At 44.0% G+C, this 23,991-nt stretch overlaps 2 protein-coding genes and 1 long non-coding RNA gene across 4 annotated transcripts in view; 1 reads left to right on the top strand and 2 right to left on the bottom strand.

Annotated features, from left to right (window-relative positions):
* The window catches only part of cers4a (ceramide synthase 4a), a 93,289-nt gene extending 90,179 nt beyond the window's left edge, over positions 1 to 3,110 (top strand). Inside the window, exon 10 of the mRNA XM_061976202.2 lies at positions 2,659 to 3,110. Within this exon, the coding sequence (XP_061832186.1) occupies positions 2,659 to 2,841 (183 nt within the window). The 3' untranslated portion in view covers positions 2,842 to 3,110. The remainder of the gene's footprint in view (positions 1 to 2,658) is intronic.
* The window catches only part of LOC133616671 (uncharacterized), a 76,207-nt gene that overhangs the window by 41,680 nt on the left and 10,536 nt on the right, over positions 1 to 23,991 (bottom strand). The gene's annotated exons all lie outside the window — the stretch shown is intronic.
* Positions 17,146 to 19,323, bottom strand: LOC133616669 (kelch-like protein 23). The gene is made up of 3 exons (XM_061976208.1): positions 18,179 to 19,323; positions 17,691 to 18,102; positions 17,146 to 17,623 (listed from the first exon to the last, which is right to left on the bottom strand). Exons 1-3 carry the CDS (start codon positions 19,254 to 19,256, stop codon positions 17,320 to 17,322), a joined length of 1,794 nt encoding a protein of 597 aa, XP_061832192.1. The 5' UTR covers positions 19,257 to 19,323; the 3' UTR covers positions 17,146 to 17,319.

The following is a 23,991-nucleotide window of genomic DNA, read 5'->3' as shown; positions in this document are numbered from 1 at the left end:
CCACTATTGTAAGGTGTGCTGGATGCAAGAATTTGCCATGTTATTGAATATTCAACATTATTGTCTTTGAGGTCCCAAATGTGTTTGCTGAGTTCTGTGGTATTTCGCAGGTTTTTGTTCCTGAAAGAAGCCTTGTGATTGTTCCATCTGGTTTTGAATTCTCCCTCGGTTAATCCTACATATGTGTCGGATGTGTTAATGTCCTTGCGTGTTACCTTAGATTGGTAGACAACTGATGTTTGTAAGCACCCCCCGTTGAGAGGGCAATCAGGTTTCTTTCGACAGTTACAGCCTTTGTTGGTTTTGGAGTCGCTCTGTCTGGGGGCCGACGGCTCATTTGCAATTTTTTTTGTTGTGGTTTGAGATGATTTGTCGTATATTGTTCATTCAGCTGTAGCTCAATTTAATGTTGTTCTTGTTGAATACTTTTCTTAGGGTGTTGTCTTTGGGAAAGTGTTTGTCAATCAGATTGAGGAATTTGTGTCCAATGTTAGTTGAGACGTTTTTGCTGTATGGGGGGTTGTACCAGATGATGTCGTTTCGTTTTCTGTTCTTTTTTGGCTGGTTTCCTGGCGTGGGTTCATAGGTGAGGGTGAAATTGTATCCGCTTTCATCAAGGGCTTTTTGGTACGGGGGGGTTGCTTGGTCAAATTCAGCTTTGCTAGATGACAGCATCGATAGCCTTTTATTGATTCCGGTAACATGGCAAATTCTTGCCGCCATAGACGGAAACACCTCCTAGGTAACACATGAGCCAATCACCACGCCCCTAGGCCAGCCTGTACCCACCCACTCTGTGCCCTATATAAACCATGGTATGTGAATGCTCCCGTTAAAATCTCCTGATGATTGAGGGTACCCCCCCTCATGAAACAGGCCTGTAGAGATGAAATAGTCTTGTGATTTTTTTTCCCACACATACATATATATATATATATATATATATATATATATATGTATGTATGAAATACTTGACTTGGTGAATTCTAGCTGTCAATATACTCCTCCCTGCTTAACCACACCCTCAACCACACCCTGCCCCACCCCCGACCACGCCACCACCCCCCACCTCCCGAAATCGGAGGTCTCAAGGTTGGCAAGTATAAACAAAGTTCTTGGTCTCTCGTGCGTTTTTGATGATGATTATTATACGGTGCCGTTTAAATGGTGGTTTCTCCACACAAACCCTGTTTTCAACCTGCCAACAATACATAAACAATATATGAAAATACATATACGTATGAAAGGCTAATTGAACACGACAGCTCGGATAGCGTTGTTAGTTTTCAACACCTTTTGGCGGCATTTGATGACTTTGCGGGAGTGAGACAACACATCCGGGTTATCATAATAAATAACACTTATTTTACTAACACAACTTTTGCGTTTACATTTGATGATCGATGACTTACCTCAGAATCAGAATCAAGAAGATAAGGCGGACAAGCAGAGAAGGGGCATACCTGACACCGCTCCAAGCACATTTTGTTTTAAATGTTTATGAACGTGAGCTTTGACTCACGCTTACTAAATGAGGCAAAATGTCGTAAAAAAAACAAAAACAACTTAACGACGCAGCGAAAATTCCTCGAATATATTTTGTCATCGAATTACTGGAGTTACCCGAGGAATCGTTTCAGCTCTAGTCAGAACCCGACATTGATTAAACGTCATCAGAAACGATGTTGTTTCAATGCTAAGTTTGAGTTGCTCGTCGTCAGGATTTGTATGAAAAAGTCCTCGATGTGGTTTCAATGTCTTGTGCCTGCTGGGAAACAGCTGGTGCATAATAAGTGCAATACTTGCATTGTTAACACTTTTTAGGGCGCAACAAAAAACAAAACACCGTAAACCAAAGAGAGTATGGTCAAGTCGGTTTTGAAGTCGGCAGCAAATTGGCTTCCTGTGGTGACGTGAGGGGATTTCAACCAATCATTGAGGAGATCCTCTGGCCGTACTCTCTCTGATTGGTCGAAAGCCCCTGCTGTCAGGTTCAAGCACTGAACTATCTATTAAACAGGACAAGAAGCAAGGAATCAAACAGAGACAAATGGTAAATGGGTTATACTTGTATCGTGCTTTTCTACCTTCGAGGCCATTCACACACACATTCACACACTGATGGCGGGAGCTGCCATGTAAGGCCCTAACCATGACCCATCAGGAGCAAGGGTGAAGTGTCTTGCTCAGGGACACAACGGACGTGACGACGTTGGTAGGAGGTGGGGATTTAACCAGGAACCCTCAGGTTGCTGGCACAGCCACTCTTCCAACTGCGCCACACCGTCCCCAAGACGGGATTCAATTCAGCTCATGAGGAGAGCGCGTGGAACTGCACCCTCGTACAGTGCCTCCCCATTTATTTTGGCATTCCCTGATTACATATGCTTCTAAGGGGAGGGAGTCACATTATGCAGCATCCCAGCACTGGTTCATAAACAGTTAAAACAAAATGTGCTTGGAGCGGTGTCAGGTTTGCCCCCTTCTCTGCTTCTTATCTTGGAGACTTCGGGTCCAGGGCCACCTGAACTGCAAGCAAACAAGTTGTGTGATAACCTATATACGAGTTGGCCATACAGAAAATTGAGTACCGGTATCGATTCCCAGGTACGGGGAATTAGTACCGAACGTTTCAATAACGAGCCGTTTGCCCGACAGGTGGAGGGCGACGAGCGCAGCGACGAGGAGAGCGAGGCGGACGAGGAGGAGCAGCTCGAGGACGGCAGGGAGCGCAGGAAAGGCGCCATCAAGCCCAAGCTGGCGTCGCTGGCCAACAACTGTGTGCTCAACAACCTGACCAACCAGAGGGGTCTGAACAGCAGACTCCCTAAAGCCAGATAGAGCCAACCCTGGCACAGTCTAAGGTCAACACGGTCCGTTGATGATTTCAGACCACCATCCTGCTCTTCTTTGCTAGACAAGCACAAACGATTGTAGATCCGCACGTGCAATACATCGCCCCCTTTCTTGCCGTTTGGAGACCGGGTCAATTTTATATTTATGTTGTTTCTTGTCAGTGTTTTTATACCTTTTTTTTTTTTAATTGGGCTTTTTAACCTCTAAAGCAGGGGTCTCAGACACGTTGCGGCCCCCACCTTAATATGAAAGTTTAATGTTTAATGTTTTATATGAATGGCGCTTGACAGCGTTGTGTGCGGAGCTGAAGGGATCTACCAATCACGGTGTGGTATGTGGCTCTCGAGGGCCGAACATTGACGTCACTTGCGTGATGCAAGCAGAGAAACGTTTTGCCGCTTTTCCACTAGACCCGTACGCGCTCTTCCTCCCTAACTCCATCGCTCGCTCGCTCTCTCTCTCACTGTGTGTGTGTTAGAGATGCGCGGTTTGCGGGCACAACCGCGGATTATCCGCGGATCGGGCGGATGAAATAAAAAAAAATTAGATTTTATCCGCGGGTCGGGTCGGGCGGTTGAAATAAAAAAAAATTAGATTTTAAATAGATTCAGGCGGGTGGCAGTTAAACCAATTGGGAAATATATATCCATAGTTAAATGTTGTTACCCACATACGAAAAACGAGCAGGCACCTGCAGCATATGCCACAACAGAAGAAGAAAAAAAAAAGAGATGGACACTTTTACGGAGCGGAGAAGGGACGCCTCGCCGGGGTCCGGGACCAAGGCCCCCTTCCCCCGAGAGGGCCCCACCGGGAGCCGTAGCTGAGGCGATCCGCGAGAAGGGCCCGACGCACGTCCAGGGTCACCACCGCGCCCACCGCACCGACACCCCGCCTCGTCCGCCACCCCTGTTGCCGGGGGCGCGTAACAGGGGTCACTCCGCGCGCAGTGCGCTCACGAAAGGGGTGGGGCTCACCCTGGTTGATATAGACAGCAGGACGGTGGCCATGGAAGTTGGAACCCGCTAAGGAGTGTGTAACAACCCACCTGCCGAATCAACTAGCCCTGAAAATGGATGGCGCTGGAGCGTCGGGCCCATATACCCGGCCGTCGCCGGCAGCGAGACGCGCTTGGAGGTGCGCTCAGCGTGGCTCCCATATGATTGCGCACTGGTGTGCGTCTGGGCCGTGACAGCGTGGCACGCGAATGTCTGTGCTGCATTGGATCAGTCTCCTTTCTTTAACAGGCAAAAGCTTTATAACCTCACTAATGCCTTGCATCGTCTATATTAGATATATAACAACGGGCGGGTGCGGGCGGGTGCGGTTCTGATCAAATGTTAGATCGGGTGGATGGCGGATGGTTGATGACTTTCTGATGCGGTTGCGGATGAAATAATTGCCTATCTGCGCATCTCTAGCGGATAGGCAATTATTTCATCCGCAACCGCATCACAAAAGTCGTCATCCATCCGCCATCCACCCGAACCAACATTTTATCAAAACCACATCCGCCAGTTGTTATATATCTAGTGAGGTTATAAAGCTTTTGCCTGTTAAAGAAAGGAGACTGATCCAATGCAGCAGAGACATTCAATGCGTGCCACGCATTAATATCTCTTGGCCACGCATTAGTGGCTAAGATATATTAATGCGTGATAATATTTATCATTATTATAATATTATTGTCATTTCCATTAAGAAAGTGTTGACTATTGTTGCCAATGCCCTCAGATCAGGAGTGCGTTCCTCACACTTTGTGTGCGCAGTTGCAGCAAGCAGAACGAGGCTTTTAAGAAGTTAAAACAACGTTTTAGAAAGACTAGGCCTATATTTTCGTTAGGTAAAAAAAAAATGTTCTGAATTTATTTCAATGATTAACTTGTTAACGTTATAATGCTCAAATAGGGACGAGGGCGGGGTGCACAGTGAAGCAGTGAACAATTTCGCGACAAAGATGAACCTTTATTGATTGATCTGCAGCCATAATAATAATAATAATAATAATAACTGGGATTTTTTTTTTTTTCTAAGTATTCAAAGTCGCTTTACATGTAGAACCCATCAGTCATTCACACCTGGTGGTGGTAAGCTACTTTCATAGCCACAGCTGCCCTGGGGTAGACTGACGGAAGCATGGCTGCAATTTGCGCCAACGGCCCCTCCGACCACCACCTATCATTCATCATTCAATTCACCGGTGTGAGTGGCACCGGGGGCAAAGGGTGAAGTGTCCCGCCCAAGGACACAACGGCAGCGATTTTTGGATGGTAAGAGGCGGGGAGCGAACCTGCAACCCTCAGGTTTCTAGCACGGTTGCTCTACCCACTACGCCATGCCACCCCATATACACACACATAACACTCATCTACTCATTGTTGAGTTAAGTGACAAAATATCAGACAATCTCCATTGTCAACGACAGGCAGGAAAATAAAGATAAACACATAGCCTATGTTGTAGGCATAGGCTCATACGTTTTTAAGTTGAAATAAAAAAATAAATAAAAAATGTGCCTCATAAGCCTTAGGCTGTCAATCACGCGCACAAACTTAAATTATACAATAACATATGTACGTCATCTCTATTTAAACAAAAATAAATTAAATAAATAATAATAATAAATTACCTGCAACTTATTGGCCAAGGCAAATAGCTGAAGGGGGGGAAATCAAACCCATCAGACTGCACTTTATCATCAAACTTGAATTATAATGAAAATAGACAAACAAAGCAGGCTAAATATCCTTACATCGTCGCCAATCGGAGATGCGCTTCACTTGAAAGCGAGGCCAAATAATTATTCACACATAGTAGTATATCTCCAATAGAAAAAAAACCACAATAAACAACGCAATTGCCTTAATTCCTTTGCATTGTAGTGCGCCCAAACAACACGTAACCATCAAAATTATTCAGCTGACCGAACTCAATATAGGTTAGACATGGGCTTATTTGGTATAGCCTATAGGTAACGTAGACTAATTCCTTTAACATATCCAACCGTATGTCTACTTACTTTTTTTTCTGTTAGCACTATGCAAGAATAAAATGGCATCTACAGTGCCAGGATTCATGCGAGAGCGCCTGGCCTCTAAAATGCGCTGAAGGAGCGCTCACTTGCGCCACTTGTTGCTGGGACGCGGTGCCTGATTAATAATTGACTGTTTCAAAGAGTGCTGCTCGTTTTTCATATGTGGGTAACAACATTTAACTATGTATATATATTTCCGAATTGGTTCAACCGCCATCCGCCCGCATCTATTTAAAATCTATTTTTACCCGCCCGACCCGCGGTTGTGTCCACAAACCGCGCATCTCTAGTGTGTGTCTCTCTATCGCTTCCTCCCCCGGCGCCGCTGTAAGCAGTCCGGGCCGGGGAGTCGAGCGGTCCGGTAGCTTCCGAAGGACCGAGCGACAATACAAAAGTGTGGTGCACCGGACCCCGGCGCTGATACTCCGGCAGAGAGTCGCTGTGCGAATCGGACGTGTAACACGTTAGACGTGATGTTAGCCCGTTCGGGGCTAATTGTGCTACCGTAACTGTAAACTCCATGGCAATTTTTGTTATTTGGCTCCAAAATGGCTCTTTCTACGTTCTGGGTTGCCTACCCCTTCGTTAATGGAAGAGCGGAAAATAAGTGAAAGCGACAGAGACGAGGGTTTTCTTACGTACCTGGCTGCAGTCACACCATGACACCTGTCCGTCAGTAATAACAGTCCCCGCTAACCTGGACCAATTCAAACCCATCCATCCATCCATCCATCCATCGTCTTCCGCTTATCCGAGGTCGGGTCGCAGGGGCAGCAGCCTAAGCAGGGAAGCCCAGACTTCCCTCTCCCCAGCCACTTCGTCCAGCTCCTCCCGGGGGATCCCGAGGCGTTCCCAGGCCAGCCGGGAGACATAGTCTTCCCAACGTGTCCTGGGTCTTCCCCGTGGCCTCCTACCGGTCGGACGTGCCCTAAACACCTCCCGAGGGAGGCGATCAGGTGGCATCCTGACCAGATGCCCGAACCACCTCATCTGGCTCCTCTCGATGTGGAGGAGCAGCGGCTTTACTTTGAGCTCCTCCCGGATGGCAGAGCTTCTCACCCTATCTCTAAGGGAGAGCCCTGCCACCCGGCGGAGGAAACTCATTTCGGCCGCTTGTACCCGTGATCTGGTCCTTTCGGTCATAACCCAAAGCTCATGACCATAGCTGAGGATGGGAACGTAGATCGACCGGTAAATTGAGAGCTTTGCCTTCCGGCTCCGCTCCTTCTTCACCACAACGGATCGATACAGCGTCCGCATTACTGAAGACGCCGCACCGATCCGCCTGTCGATCTCACGATCCACTCTTCCCTCACTCGTGAACAAGACTCCCAGGTACTTGAACTCCTCCACTTGGGGCAGGGTCTCCTCCCCAACCCAAACCGTTATTTGGTTTTTTTTATAGATAGGTCTTTAGGTCTTTATTGTCATTGCACAAGTACAACGAAACTTTGTTTTCAGCACAAACCCGTTCAAGATGAGACAAACAAACAGTGTACAGGGTTACAGAACAGGAACGCTGATGGGTCGCCACAAGGCGCCCCGTAAAAGATGGGAAAAAGGTAAAACGCTGGAGAAGGATGAGTAAAAAAATACAAACCATACTGGGGTCCTAAGGGGGCCCAGTCTGGAGTGGGAAAAAACCTCCATAGCAAAGCACATATACATATTACAACGTACATCTCGAGATATCTAGCAACAGAGGGGAGGGAGTGCGAGGTAATGGTGGCAGGCCGCAGCTCTCGGCGCTGACCATCCTTCCATCACCCCTATGGGATTTGCGTCGTTATTGTTTAATTTGCATTGCCTCACACGATGAACACTACATATATTTCTATATGACGCCGGATAACACTCCGGGAACCGTCACTTTTTTGCGCTCGCTATCCCGGTACTTTCCCGGCTATCGTCCGCCGACCGCCGTGTTGCTGTAGGGAGGAAAAGCGGAACGACACACATTGCGGACATAAATAAATAAATAAATGATAAATGGGTTATACTTGTATAGCGCTTTTCTACCTTCAAGGTACTCAAAGTGCTTTGACACTATTTCCACATTCACACACTGATGGCGGGAGCTGCCATGCAAGGCGCTAACCAGCAGCCATCAGGAGCAAGGGGTGAAGTGTCTTGCCCAAGGACACAACGGACGTGACTAGGATGGTAGAAGGTGGGGATCGAACCCCAGTAACCAGCAACCCTCCGATTGCTAGCACGGCCACTCTACCAACTTCGCCACGCCGTCATTCTCCGTGCGTCGGCTAAATACAAATATATTCCGCAACCCCAAACATGTCTTTTTCAAAGCCCGCAGTGAAGAGAAAGGTTAGTGGTGAGCAAAGACAATTCCAGGAAAAGTGGGAGATGCAATATTCCCTTTGTTGAGCACATCGGCACCCCGACGTGTCTTATTTGCACAGAGAAAGTTGCGGTGCACAAGGAATACAATATGAAACGTCATTATACAACTAGACATGCTGAGGAGTATGCAAAATACAAAATAGCAGTCTACTGAGGCAACAAGATTTCTTCAAGAAAGCAAGCGAAAATAGCGATGCAGCAGTCAAAGCTAGCTACATGGGGAGTGAGATGGTAGCTAGGGCGGGAAAGCCATTCAAAAAAGGTGAATTCATTAAAAAAGTGCATGTTAGATTTTTGAGTTTCTGCATCCAGTCGCCCCCAGGTAAAAAGAGTTTGAGACCCCTGTTCTAAAGGCTTAGTGGCCACATGCGTGGACAGCACCTTTTAGCTCTTATTTCCAAAATTGTGTACACTACTGAATTGGGGTCTTATGGCCACTTATGTGGACACTTATACTGCCATCTGGTGGTGTCAGAAGAGTATAACATACAATGGAATTTGGAGAGACAAAAAGTGTAAAAATAAGAATTAGCATGTCACTAAACACGAAGTACACGTTTGTGTACTTATGGACTAAGTACATCATATCAAAAGATGATTCTTAGTTTTTATTCTAATTAGGGTCCAATAAGCCCAAATAGCAAAGAGAAATAAAAAAAAAGCATGTAAACAAACAGCTTGTGCCTTAAGAGGTTTGAAAGGGATTCATGGTGTCAGTGATAGTGTAGAAAACAACTGCCAACAAACTAACACATTTTGGGGAAAAAAATGAACAAATGCACCGTATTTTTCGGACTGTATGGCGCACTTAAAATCCTTTCATATTCTCAAAAATATATATATATATATTTGTAGGGCAATTATTTGATTAGAAGAAAAAAAAAAGTTTCAATTTATATTCAGTTGCTTCCATACATCGTTTGATGACTAATACAAATATATACAATTTAGGAGTGTCGGGAACTTTAAATATGCGGACAAAGTTTCCTCGGGGCCGTTGCAATGAAGCACACATGCCGAATAACGTCGAGTTTTTGTTTTTATTAACGCGAACATGTCAAAATATCAACATTAGGGATGTGCACTTATTAGGAAAACAGAATGAATAATTGTTGTTTATTTCAACTATTTTCCTTGAAATATGCATTGAGGAAATAAAGTGGGTTTTTATCCATCCATCCATCTTCTTCCGCTTATCCGAGATCGGGTCGCGGGGGCAGCAGCCTAAGCAAGGAAGCCCAGACTTCCCTCTCCCCAGCCACTTCGTCCAGCTCTTCCTGTGGGACCCCGAGGCGTTCCCAGGCCAGCCGGGAGACATAGTCTTCCCAACGTGTCCTGGGTCTTCCCCGCGGCCTCCTACCGGTCGGACGTGCCCTAAACACCTCCCTAGGGAGGCGTTCGGGTGGCATCCTGACCAGATGCCCGAACCACCTCATCTGGCTCTTCTCGATGTGGAGGAGTAGCGGCTTTACTTTGAGCTCCTCCCGGATGGCAGAGCTTCTCACCCTATCTCTAAGGGAGAGCCCCGCCACCCGGCGGAGGAAACTCATTTCGGCCGCTTGTACCCGTGATCTTGTCCTTTCGGTCATAACCCAAAGCTCATGACCATAGGTGAGGATGGGAACGTAGATCGACCGGTAAATTGAGAGGTTTGCCTTCCGGCTCAGCTCCTTCTTCACCACAACGGATCGATACAGCGTCCGCATTACTGAAGACGCCGCACCGATCCGCCTGTCGATCTCACGATTCACTCTTCCCTCACTCGTGAACAAGACTCCGAGGTACTTGAACTCCTCCACTTGGGGCAAGATCTCCTCCCCAACCCGGAGATGGCACTCCACCCTTTTCCGGGCGAGAACCATGGACTCGGACTTGGAGGTGCTGATTCTCATCCCAGTCGCTTCACACTCAGCTGCGAACCGATCCAGTGAGAGCTGAAGGTCCTGGCCAGATGAAGCCATCAGGACCACATCATCTGCAAAAAGCAGAGACCTAATCCTGCAGCCACCAAACCAGATCCCCTCAACGTCTTGACTGCGCCTAGAAATTCTGTCCATAAAAGTTATGAACAGAATCGGTGACAAAGGGCAGCCTTGGCGGAGTCCAACCCTCACTGGAAACGTGTCCGACTTACTACCGGCAATGCGGACCAAGCTCTGGCACTGATCATACAGGGAACGGACTGCCACAATCAGACAGTCCGATACCCCATACTCTCTGAGCACTCCCCACAGGACTTCCCGAGGGACACGGTCGAATGCTTTCTCCAAGTCCACAAAACACATGTAGACTAGTTGGGCAAACTCCCATGCACCCTCAAGGACCCTGCCGAGAGTATAGAGCTGGTCCACAGTTTCACGACCAGGACGAAAACCACACTGTTCCTCCTGAATCCAAGGTTCGACTATCCGACGTAGCCTCTTCTCCAGTACACCTGAATAGACCTTACCGGGAAGGCTGAGGAGTGTGATCCCACGATAGTTAGAACACACCCTCCGGTTCCCCTTCTTAAAGAGAGGAACCACCACCCCGGTCTGCCAATCCAGTGGTACCGCCCCCGATGTCCACGCGATGCTGCAGAGTCTTGTCAACCAAGACAGCCCCACAGCATCCAGAGCCTTAAGGAACTCCGGGCGGTTCTCATCTACCCCCGGGGCCTTGCCACCGAGGAGCTTTTTAACTACCTCAGCAACCTCAGCCCCAGAAATAGGAGAGCCCACCACAGATTCCCCAGGCACTGCTTCCTCATAGGAAGACGTGTTGGTGGGATTGAGGAGGTCTTCGAAGAAATGACTCGATTACTAAAATAACCGATAGCCTGCAGCCATCGATAGTTTTAATACATTTAGACAATTTTACGCTTGAAAATTATACATTTAGGCCATAAATGTTGTAGAGTAGGGTTTAAAAAAAACATTTGACAAATCCTCAAAAATGGTGAAGCCACAATATTACAAGTGGTGTGGCGGGCGACGACTGGACAGGAAAAGTCCATTACACTCAAGTTTATTTTGAAAATATTTTAACTCACCTTGAAAGGTTACAAGACTAAAATTGGGAGATTTGTTTGTATTTTAATTCAAAAAGTAATTAAAAGATATATACATACAGGGGCGCCGAAAAGAAGGGAGGGTAAAGGAGACGGATTCTAGGGGCCCATGATGGAGGGGGGCCCAGAGAGGCCCCTAATGATGATGAAATTATAATACAGAAAAAATAATGACACTGTGTTGGGGGCCCCTGTATACATATTGTTGCGTTTTTGGACCAGTTGTTCCTCCCAGGGAATTCAAGTCACAAGTCGCTCCCAAGCTCTTTACGACACTTAAAGCTGAGTAGAAAAACCACCAGAGACAGAATAGGTATTTTGTAATATATTTGCAAAGCTTTGCATATATACATTGAGACCAGTCCAGCATAGAACATTCAATCGCCCCGCTAAGATGGTCTGCCCTCCCGACAAAACCCCTCTCCCCTCTTAAACCTCTCTAGTCAAAACACATGCACATTATCTCTCTTTCTTACATTCCAAAGCTTCAAGGTTAACACACACAGTTTACTTGCAGACAAACAGAAAGAGAACAAATGGAAAAAACACGAGCTGTTTTCAAATATGACTATGAAATAAAAGAAGTAACACTTAAATTCGGATATATGTAAATATCTGCCTCCGACAATATACATCATACCAGTGTTTTTCAACCTTTTTTGAGCCAAGGCACATTTTTTGCGTTGAAAAAATGCACCACCAGCAGAAATCATTAAAAAAACAAAACTCAGTTGACAGTAAAAAGTCAATGTCGCGATTGTTGGATATGACTTTAAAGCATTATGCATCACTATAGCTCTTGTCTCAAAGTAGGTGTACTGTCACCACCTGTCACATCACACCCTGACTGTCATGACTTGGTCTTGGGTGTATGCTTTTCCGGGATGCAACGGAAAGTTGGCTCGGGCGAGACGGGAATGTAAGTAACATTTTTATTGAACGCTATAAATACAAAACAAGGAAGTCAAGAAAAGGCGCGCACAATGGCGGAGAACAAACTATGAAACCAAATACTTGCACAAAGGCAAAAACTATGAACAACAAAAAACACTTAACTGTGGCAATAATAAACAAAACTTACTTGGCATGGACAAAAAGGAGCAGCGTGAACGATGGACATGAAAAAAATAGCAGCGAGGGTCTTAAGGGTGTGTGGAGAGTGTGCAGAAGCATAAATGCGGGAGATGTCACCAGACAGACAAACTGAAAACACTGAACTTAAATACTACAGACATGATTAACGAAAACAGGTGCGTGACGTGACAGGTGAAAACTAATGGGTTGCTATGGTGATAAACAAGAGTGCACAATGAGTCCAAACAGGTGAAACTAATGGGTAATCATGGAAACAAGACAAGGGAGTGAAAAGCCAGAAACTAAAAAGTCCAATAGCTAAACAAAACATGATTACACAGACATGACACTGACTTATTTGGACTTATTTGCTCTTTTCCTGTGTGTAGTGTTTTACTTCTTGTCTTGCGCTCCTATTTTGGTGGCTTTTTCTCTTTTTTTTTGGTATTTTCCTGTAGCAGTTTTCTTGTCTTCCTTTGAGCAATCAAGAATATTTCAGTTGTTTTTAATCCTTCTTTGTGGGCACATTGTTGATTGTCGTGTCATGTTCGGATGTACTTTGTGGACGCCGTCTTTGCTCCACAGTAAGTCTTTGCTGTCGTCCAGCATTCTGTTTTTGTTTACTTTGCAGCCAGTTCAGTTTTAGTTTTGTTCTGCATAGACTTCGCTAAGTTTCAATGCCTTTTCTTAGGGGCACTAACCTTTTGTTTATTTTTGGTTTAAGCATTAGACACCTTTTTACCTGCACGCTGCCTCCCATTGTTCCGGACATCTACAAAGCAATTAGCTACCTGCTGCCACCTACTGATATGGAAGAGTATTACACGGTTACTCTGCCGAGCTCTAGACAGCACCGACACTCAACAACAACACATCATTTGCAGACTATAATTACTGGTTCGTAAAAAATATTTTTAACCCAAATAGGTTAAATTAGATCATCTCCACGGCACACCAGACTGTATCTCACAAAAACACTGCATTATACTATGATAAAAATACAAATATAAAGACTGGATTCTTTATATGGCGCTAACAGTGTTTTGCACAAGAGTGTCACAGTAGATTTGGCGCCATCTGCAGCACAATGAAGACCATATCTTCATGTCCAGTATAACATGTATATAATCATTCCTTCCCATTGTGTGGACTTTGGTGCTTTTTCAACTTTAATATCATCCATGTTGTTTTGTTTGCGCAACTTTAGCCACATTAGCTTTGTGCCTTAGATGCCGTTTTTACGCCACCTTGTAGGGCAAGCGTGACTTGACCGTGACGCATAAATGGTCAACAAACTGGCACTTAAAGAGCTTGTACTTCCCAAATATGTATTGTGGAACATCACGGGACAGATTGTTGGCAACACACAACAGAGATCCACAAGTGTGCTCTTAAGAAAGTGTTAAACAACAATATGGAGAACCCCCCAAAAAGAGCTAAATCATGTTTGTGCATCTTTTTCCATGTTTCCTTTGTATTAAAAGTGGATCGAAGCCTCCCTGTGATGAAGACATGTTTCTTTCCACACATGCATGCGGTTGGGGGGAGAAAAAGTAAAATATGCTAACTTCACATATTAAGGACTCAATGTGGGACAATGTCGAAATAGAATAGAATATAGTTTTATTGTCATTGTTACAGTGAACAGGTTCAAAGAACGACGAAATTGGAGCAGATCCCCTAAGGCAGTGGTCCCCAACCTTTTTGTAACTGCAAATTTGTCCCACGGACCGGGGGGGGGGGATGGTGTTTTTTTATTATTATTTTTTGTTTGTCATAAAAAAATACAATCATGCATGCTTACGGACTGTATCCCTTGCAGACTGTATTGATATATAATTTAGGAACCAGAATATTAATAACAGAAAGAAACAACCCTTTTGTGTGAATGGGTTAGGGAGGTTTTTTGGGTTGGTGCACTAATTGTAAGTGTATCTTGTGTTTTTTATGTTGATTTAATAAAAAAAATAAAAATTAATTTTCTATTTTTTTATTTCTTGTGCGGCCTGGTACCAATCGATCCACGGACCGGTACCGGGCCGTGGCCCGGTAGTTGGGGACCACTGCCCTAAGGTGCATACACAATAAAATAGTAATATAAATAGTAAAAAAGATTATATATATATATATATATATATATGTATATATATATATATATATATATATATATATATATATATATATATATATATCCACACACATGCATACATATACATATATGTACATACATTCATATATACATACACATATATACATATACAGTCACATAAAACCATACATAAAGTATTTATATACATACATATATACACACATATGCATATAGACATACATATATACATATATATATACATACATATACATATATACACATACATTCACATACATACACATATATACATATACATTCACATATATACATACATATGTATGTATGTATATATACACACAAATACATATACACATTCATATATACACATACATACACATATATACACTTATACATATACACATACATATATACACGTACATTCATATACATACACATATATACATACAATTCACATATATACATACATATACTGTATATACATACATATGTATATATATACACACAAATACATATATACATACATATATACACATATACACATTCATATATACACATGCATACATACACATATATACATACATATATATATATATACACACATATATACACACATATACATATATATATATATATATACACACATATACACATATATACACACATATATATACAAATACACACACATATATATACATATACACACATATATATACAAATACACACATATATATATATACATATACACATACATACATATACATATATGTATATATATACACACAAATACATATATACATACATATATACACATATACACATTCATATATACACATGCATACATACACATATATACATACATATATATATACACATATATACACACATATATATATATATATATATATATATATATATATATATATATATATATATATATATATATATATATATATATATATATATATACACACATATACACACATATATATACATACAGGTAAAAGCCAGTAAATTAGAATATTTTGAAAAACTTGATTTATTTCAGTAATTGCATTCAAAAGGTGTAACTTGTACATTATATTTATTCATTGCACACAGACTGATGCATTCAAATGTTTATTTCATTTAATTTTGATGATTTGAAGTGGCAACAAATGAAAATCCAAAATTCCGTGTGTCACAAAATTAGAATATTGTGTAAGGGTTAAATTTTGAAGACACCTGGTGCCACAAACTAATCAGCTGATTAACTCAAAACACCTGCAAAGGGCTTTAAATGGTCTCTCAGTCCAGTTCTGAAGCCTACACAAACATGGGGAAGACTTCAGATTTAACAGCTGTCCAAAAGGCAACCATCGACACATTGCACAAGGAGGGAAAGACACAAAAGGTTATTGCTGAAGAGGCTGGCTGTTCTCAGAGCTCTGTGTCCAAACACATTAATGGAGAGGCAAAGGGAAGGAAAAACTGTGGTCAGAAAAAGTGTACAAGCGATAGGGATCACCGCGCCCTGGTCAAGATTGTGAAAAAAAAACCATTCAAAAATGTGGGGGAGATTCAGAAGGAGTGGACAGCTGCTGGAGTCAGTGCTTCAAGATCCACCACCAAGAGACGCTTGAAAGACATGGGTTTCAACTGCCGCATACCTCGTGTCAAGCCACTGTTGACCAAGAAACAGCGCGCAAAGCGTCTCACCTGGGCTAAGGAAAAAAAGAGCTGGACTGCTGCTGAGTGGTCCAAAGTCATGTTTTCTGACGAAAGCAAATTTTGCATTTCCTTTGGAAATCGAGGTCCCAGAGTCTGGAGGAAGACAGGAGAGGCACAGGATCCACGTTGCCTGAAGTCTAGTGTAAAGTTTCCACCATCAGTGATGGTTTGGGGTGCCATGTCATCTGCTGGTGTCGGTCCACTCTGTTTCCTGAGATCCAGGGTCAACGCAGCCGTCTACCAGCAAGTTTTAGAGCACTTCATGCTTCCTGCTGCTGACCTGCTCTATGGAGATGGAGATTTCAAGTTCCAACAGGACTTGGCACCTGCACACAGCGCAAAATCTACCCGTGCCTGGTTTACGGACCATGGTATTTCTGTTCTAAATTGGCCCGCCAACTCCCCTGACCTTAGCCCCATAGAAAATCTGTGGGGTATTGTGAAAAGGAAGATGCAGAATGCCAGACCCAAAAACGCAGAAGAGTTGAAGGCCACTATCAGAGCAACCTGGGCTCTCATAACACCTGAGCAGTGCCAGAAACTCATCGACTCCATGCCACGCCGCATTAACGCAGTAATTGAGGCAAAAGGAGCTCCAACCAAGTATTGAGTATTGTACATGCTCATATTTTTCATTTTCATACTTTTCAGTTGGCCAACATTTCTAAAAATCCCTTTTTTGTATTAGCCTTAAGTAATATTCTAATTTTGTGACACACGGAATTTTGGATTTTCATTTGTTGCCACTTCAAATCATCAAAATTAAATGAAATAAACATTTGAATGCATCAGTCTGTGTGCAATGAATAAATATAATGTACAAGTTACACCTTTTGAATGCAATTACTGAAATAAATCAAGTTTTTCAAAATATTCTAATTTACTGGCTTTTACCTGTATATATATATATATTCATATTTACCACTCTGTTTTAAGAGAACACAACACAAAATAACTTAATTTCTCAGTACAAGTTTAAATTGAGGTATGACTAGCAGGTACCCGCCAAGACAATGACTTGATAAATGAGAATATTCACAAAACAATCAAGTATGGAATCAGATTCGAGCAGTGCCAAGTAAAAGTGTTCTTCATGTGGATGCGGAGACTTTTCAACATCCCACGTCTTCATGTACGCACTTTAATGGTGACGCAGCCTCTGAGTGGCACAGGACAGGGTATAGCGTTGTCCACTTCCATGCAAGTGTCTGTGTAAGGGTCAAACAAAACCATGTTCGGGAGTGCTTTGTTGCCCTTTTTCTCACACGCCAGGTATATCCGGCCGCTGACCGTGGCGCAGCCGCAGAAGAACTTTTTCTCCAGAGACTCCTCGTCCAGCACGGTCCATTCGTCCGTCTCCACGTCGAAGCGCAAGGCTTGACCTCCGAACAGATAGAGCGCACCGTTCAGCTCGGTCGCAACCAGGTCGTATCTACGGAACGGTCCGAATCGTCACACATTGCGATGTTTTCATACCTGCAAGGTTTTCATGGACTCACCGTGGAAAAGGGGAAAAGGAGACGACATCCCAGTGATCCTCTTTGGTGTCGTACTTCTGAATTCCGCCGTACGCCTCCCCGTTTTCATCCAGGCCACACGCCACGTAGATACACGAGCCCAGAGCGGCTATCGCTGCTCTTTCCACAGCCCGAATCATGGGGCTGACGCTTTCCCAACCTCCACCTGACCCCAGGAGTAGTCTCTCAACGTCAACCACTAGCCCTTCGTCCATGCTTCCCCCGAGGACATACAGGATGGAATCAACCGCAATGGAGCAGTGGCTGTGTCTGGACTTCTGCAGAGCGGGCCCATCCACCCAACGCTGGTTCCCACATTCGTATGTTCTCACCCAGTCCACACAGAACCACAGCACATCACGGAAATAGCCCCCTGTCACAACCACATTGTCTCCTACATGATGAGAAAATAGACCAAAATGTCAGAAAGGGGGGGGAACGCTGAAAGTACAGATGGGATAGACTATTACCTACTGAAGCCACCGAATACTGTGTGAGGTTCTTCCTCTGCAGAGGCGAACAGTTTTGCCATCTTCCACTGAGCGCATGAAACTGATAGGATGCTTGTTGCTCCTGATCATGAGGTCCACCCAGAACAAAGAGGGTTTCTTTGGCACTAATCCTCTGCAGGGACCTGCCGAGCGACCAGGAAGTGGGAAAATGTTCATTCAGCATGCAGATAAGCTTGGCTCTGGGGTCCGAACTTTGTGTCATGGTTTCAAGAAGCTTCGAGACAAACGGCAAGGACAGAGACTCGGGCCTCACCAGCTCAATGAGCTCCAGAAAGTGATCCTCTCGTTTTGGGTGGAATGACACCCAGCGAAGGGTCGCTTCCAGGGCCAAGTCATCTTTATAGATGGCCAGGTCATCGCTGGCTAGGAGGTGTGCCACGGTCTCCTTAGGCAAAGACAGGAAGTCCTCCTCGGAGACGATTGCGGAGAAGTGTGTGAGGACCACCTGCTTTGCTGCGGTGTACAGCTGAGTGCAACCTCGTTGCCAGGCGTAGGCCATCATTCCCAGGCAGTTGCAGACGTGGAGCTCACGTTCAAGGAACTTGCAACACAGAAGCTTGGCACGCTCAAGCTGGAGGAAATCCGCGGTCTCGAGGATCCCCAAAACGTTTTCTCTGTTTAAAGCGAGAACGGAAGTCCGGCTGTGGTCCATCAGCACCCTGAAATACTGCAAGCGGATCCCTTTGAGCTCGATTTCCCTTTTGGTGCGTTCAACGCCGCAGCCGTAGAACAGAGCCCGGAAGTAGGGGCTCTGCTGAGCGAGCCGGTGACGGCTGACGTAAAAAGACTCGCCATCCACTTGCAGCGTGACGTCAGCTTGTAAAGTAGATTCTAGTTGGTTTATCCGCTCTGAGAGAAGGACGTCTGATATGCCGGCCATGTCACAACTCTTCTGCGTGAAGCTAATGACCTTCAGGTTACAGCCCACCAGCTGGAGATAAAAATAGACATCCCTCCAGACTGACTGTTGGGTCAGTGCAACACAGCCAAAAAGTTTCCAATCAGACTTATGACAAGAACAAGAAAGTTTGATCATATTACGCCAATACTGGCTCACCTGCACTGGCTTCCTGTGCACTTAAGATGTGACTTTAAGGTTTTACTACTTACGTATAAAATACTACACGGTCTAGCTCCAGCCTATCTTGCTGATTGTATTGTACCATATGTCCCGGCAAGAAATCTGCGTTCAAAGAACTCTGGCTTATTAGTGATTCCCAGAGCCCAAAAAAACTCTGCGGGCTATACACCCAAAGATTCGCAGCCCTAACATACATATATATATATATATATATATATATATATATATATATAAAAATATATATATATATATATAAAAAAAAAAATATATATATAAGTATATATATATATATATATATATATAAATATATATATAAATATATAAATATATATATATATATATATAAATATATATATATATATATAAATATATATATAAATATATAAATAAATATATATATATAAATATATATATATATATATATATATAGATATATATATATATAAATATATATATATATATATATAAATATATATATAAATATATATATATAAATATATAGATATAGATATATATATATATATATATAAATATATATATATATATATAAATATATATATATAAATATATGTATATATATATATATAAATATATATATATATATAAAAAAATATATATATAAATATATATATATATATATATATATATTAGAGATGCGCGGATAGGCAATTATTTCATCCGCAACCGCATCAGAAAGTCGTCAACCATCCGCCATCCACCCGATGTAACATTTGATCAGAACCGCACCCCCCCGCCATCCGCCCGCACCCGCCCGTTGTTATATATCTAATATAGACGATGCAAGGCATTAGTGAGGTTATAAAGCTTTTGCCTGTTAAAGAAAGGAGACTGATCCAATGCAGCACAGACATTCGCGTGCCACGCTGTCACGACCCAGACGCACACCAGTGCGCAATCATATGGGAGCCGCGCTGAGCGCACCTCCAAGCGCGTCTCGCTGCCGGCGACGGCCGGGTATGGGCCCGACGCTCCAGCGCCATCCATTTTCAGGGCTAGTTGATTCGGCAGGTGGGTTGTTACACACTCCTTAGCGGGTTCCGACTTCCATGGCCACCGTCCTAGCTGCTGTCTATATCAACCAGGGTGAGCCCCACCCCTTTCGTGAGCGCACTGCACGCGGAGTGACCCCTGTTACGCGCCCCCGGCAACAGGGGTGGCGGGCAGGTAAGCTGCGCGGGCGGAGCGCGCGGAGTGACCCCTGTTACGAGCCCCCGGCCACGGGGGTGGCGGGCAGATAAGCTGCTTACCTGCTGCGCGTGACGCCGGCCGCGGCGAAGGCGGACGAGGCGGGGTGTCGGTGCGGTGGGCGCGGTGGTGACCCTGGACGTGCGTCGGGCCCTTCTCGCGGATCGCCTCAGCTACGGCTCCCGGTGGGGCCCTCTCGGGGGAAGGGGCCTCGGTCCCGGACCCCGGCGAGGCGTCGGGGGCCTTCTCTGCTCCGTAAAAATGTCCATCTCTTTTTTTTTTCTTCTTCTGTTGTGGCATATGCTGCAGGTGCCTGCTCGTTTTTCGTATGTGGGTAACAACATTTAACTATGTATATATATTTCCCAATTGGTTTAACTGCCACCCGCCTGAATCTATTTAAAATCTAATTTTTTTTTATTTCAACCGCCCGATCCGCGGATAATCCGCGGACGTGCCCGCAAACCGCGCATCTCTAATATATATATAAATATATATATATATATATATATGTCTTAATAAGGTTATCCAAAAAATAGTGCTCGATACCGTAGTAGAGCGCAATATATGTATGTGTGGGGAAAAAAATCACAAGACTATTTCATCTCTACAGGCCTGTTTCATGAGGGGGGTACCCTCAATCGTCAGGAGATTTTAATGGGAGCATTCGCATACCATGGTTTATATAGGGCACAGAGTGGGTGGGTACAGGCTGGCCTAGGGGCGTGGTGATTGCCCTAGGCCAGCCTGTGGTGATTGGAACCAATCACCACGCCCCTAGGCCAGCCTGTACCCACCCACTCTGTGCCCTATATAAACCATGGTATGCGAATGCTCCCATTAAAATCTCCTGACGATTGAGGGTACCCCCCTCATGAAACAGGCCTGTAGAGATGAAATAGTCTTGTGATTTTTTCCCCACACATACATATATATATATATATATATATATATATATATATCAGGCATGTGATTTGAACTTAATGAAAAAGACTGAAAAAAAACTGGGGGTCTGGGGGCCACAGGTCCAGGGCTTTAAGAACACAGGTGCCTGGACCTGTGTTCTTAAATGTGTATTCCCCGTCTTCCATGTCGAGAGCAGTTTTGATTTGAGCTTACATGGTAAACAACTAAAATGAATGTTTTGGGCATTGTTTTATCCAGACGCATATATTTGTCCAAATCTGGCCAAGTAGACACATTGTGGATTTCCTGGACGTCGCTAAAAGATCCCTCTGCCATCATCCACTAGTTTTTTTAAATATATAAATCGCCCGCTTGAATATTCACTCTTCTCCTCTCCGACTCTTGTCGTCATTTAAGATATGTTGTGATTTCCCTTCCTGGTTTGATGACCCACCCTATCTTGCCTCATCATAGTAAACCACCAACCAATCATAGATGTTCTTATATGTAAACCAACCAATAATCAGTGATGATTGCTTCGCTACGTAGCTTCGATTTTTAAGTTAATTTTTTATGGAAAACCGTAGTTTTTACCACTAGATTATCAAAAACTGTACTCCTTACGAACCGATCCAGTGAGAGCTGAAGATCTTGGCCGGAGGAAGCCATCAGGACCACATCATCTGCAAATCAGCTCTCACTGGATCGGTTCGCAGCCGAGTGTGAAGCGACTGGGATGGGAATCAGCACCTCCAAGTCCGAGTCCATGGTTCTCGCCCGGAAAAGGGTGGAGTGCCATCTCCGGGTTGGGGAGGAGATCTTGCCCCAAGTGGAGGAGTTCAAGTACCTCGGAGTCTTGTTCACGAGTGGGGGAAGAGTGGATCGTGAGATCGACAGGCGGATCGGTGCGGCGTCTTCAGTAATGCGGATGCTATATCGATCCGTTGTGGTGAAGAAGGAGCTGAGCCGGAAGGCAAAGCTCTCGATTTACCGGTCGATCTACGTTCCCATCCTCACCTATGGTCATGAGCTTTGGGTCATGACCGAAAGGACAAGATCACGGGTACAAGCGGCCGAAATGAGTTTCCTCCGCCGATTGGCGGGGCTCTCCCTTAGAGATAGGGTGAGAAGCTCTGTCATCCGGGGGGAGCTTAAAGTAAAGCCGCTGCTCCTCCACATGGAGAGGAGCCAGATGAGGTGGTTCGGGCATCTGGTCAGGATGCCACCCGAACGCCTCCCTAGGAAGGTGTTTCGGGCACGTCCGACCGGTAGGAGGCCACGGGGAAGACCCAGGACACGCTGGGAAGACTATCTCTCCCGGCTGGCCTGGGAACGCCTCGGGGTCCCCCGGGAGGAGCTGGACGAAGTGGCTGGGGAGAGGGAAGTCTGGGCTTCCCTGCTTAAGCTGCTGCCCCCGCGACCCGACCTCGGATAAGCGGAAGAAGATGGATGGATGGATGGATGGATGGATGGATGTACTCCTTACGGGAAAACCGTAGTTGTTGGCAAGTGTAGCAAAGAGACGGATCAAGATTTTAACACACATTGTAGGTCGGAAAAAACGAAGGAAACGGAAAATATTTTTTTATATTTTTACAGAGATAAAAAAGACGGATTTCCGACTATAGACGGAAAAATCACATGCCTGATATATATAAATATAAGAAATACTTGAAAATATATTCCCATACCTGCCAACTTTTGAAATCAGAAAAACCTAGTAGCCAGGGTCCGGGGGCCGCAGGCCCCGGTAGGTCCAGGACAAAGTCCTGGTGGGGGGTTCAGGCTTCGCCCCCCGACGCAAAATGATTGATTGCATTCAGACAGGTTAAAATGTTGCTAAAACCATCACTTTTCTATCAGTCACAGTGACTTTTCAAAACAAAAATATTACAGCAAAAATCATATGGGTTGATTGACATGTTTATTCTGTAAGCTAACTTCAATAGTTTGAAATTATTTTGACAGTTAATGCCAGTTATCCTGTCAACCTTTCACAAGACTTCAATTTGTTCATTGAAAGTATAAACACTTTTTACAGTAAACAAATGGTAAAACAGTACTAAACAATTCCATTAAAAAAAAAATTGGTGTCATTATTAACTTTCTGTCCAAGCTTGTATAATCTACTGCCTTGTTCAATTGTAAAAAATATTCTGTGCCTAAAATTCACATTTCTATCACAATTATCATACTGTAAACATGGTAAGCTAACTTCATTAAAATTAATAGTCCTGTCAATAGCATGGAATTACAATTCAAATGTAGTTTTTTTGTAAACCTTTCAAAAGAATTCAAAATATGAAAAATTAATGAAAATTAATTGAAGCCATCAGACACTTGAAAAGTGGCACATCACATCTCTAATGTAATCATTTGAACTTTTCAACAGAAATAGCACTGCAAAAATATTAAGGACATACTTCTGTATTTTGGTAGTTATGCTGTCAACATTTAACAAGATTTCTTCAACTTGGACTTGAAAGCATAAATAGTATAAACACTTTTAACAGTATAACAGTACTAAACAATTCCAATAGATAACATTGGTGTCATTACCTTTTTGTGGCTAAAATCC

This window comes from Nerophis lumbriciformis, linkage group LG14 (genome assembly GCF_033978685.3).
Source record: "Nerophis lumbriciformis linkage group LG14, RoL_Nlum_v2.1, whole genome shotgun sequence".
Classification (NCBI taxonomy): domain Eukaryota; kingdom Metazoa; phylum Chordata; class Actinopteri; order Syngnathiformes; family Syngnathidae; genus Nerophis; species Nerophis lumbriciformis.
The sequence above is the reverse complement of the archived record's forward strand: the minus strand, read 5'-3'. Positions and strand labels throughout refer to the sequence as shown.

Bases quoted from the DNA above. Each gene is read 5' to 3' on its own strand.
- LOC133616669 (XM_061976208.1), bottom strand. From the start codon at position 19,256: ATGATCAAACTTTCTTGTTCTTGTCATAAGTCTGATTGGAAACTTTTT. The intron at 18,103-18,178 runs GTAATAGTCTAT...CTCATCATGTAG, and splicing joins GTATTCGGTGGCTTCAGTAG to GAGACAATGTGGTTGTGACA. The intron at 17,624-17,690 runs GTGAGTCCATGA...ACCGTTCCGTAG, and splicing joins TCCTTTTCCCCTTTTCCACG to ATACGACCTGGTTGCGACCG.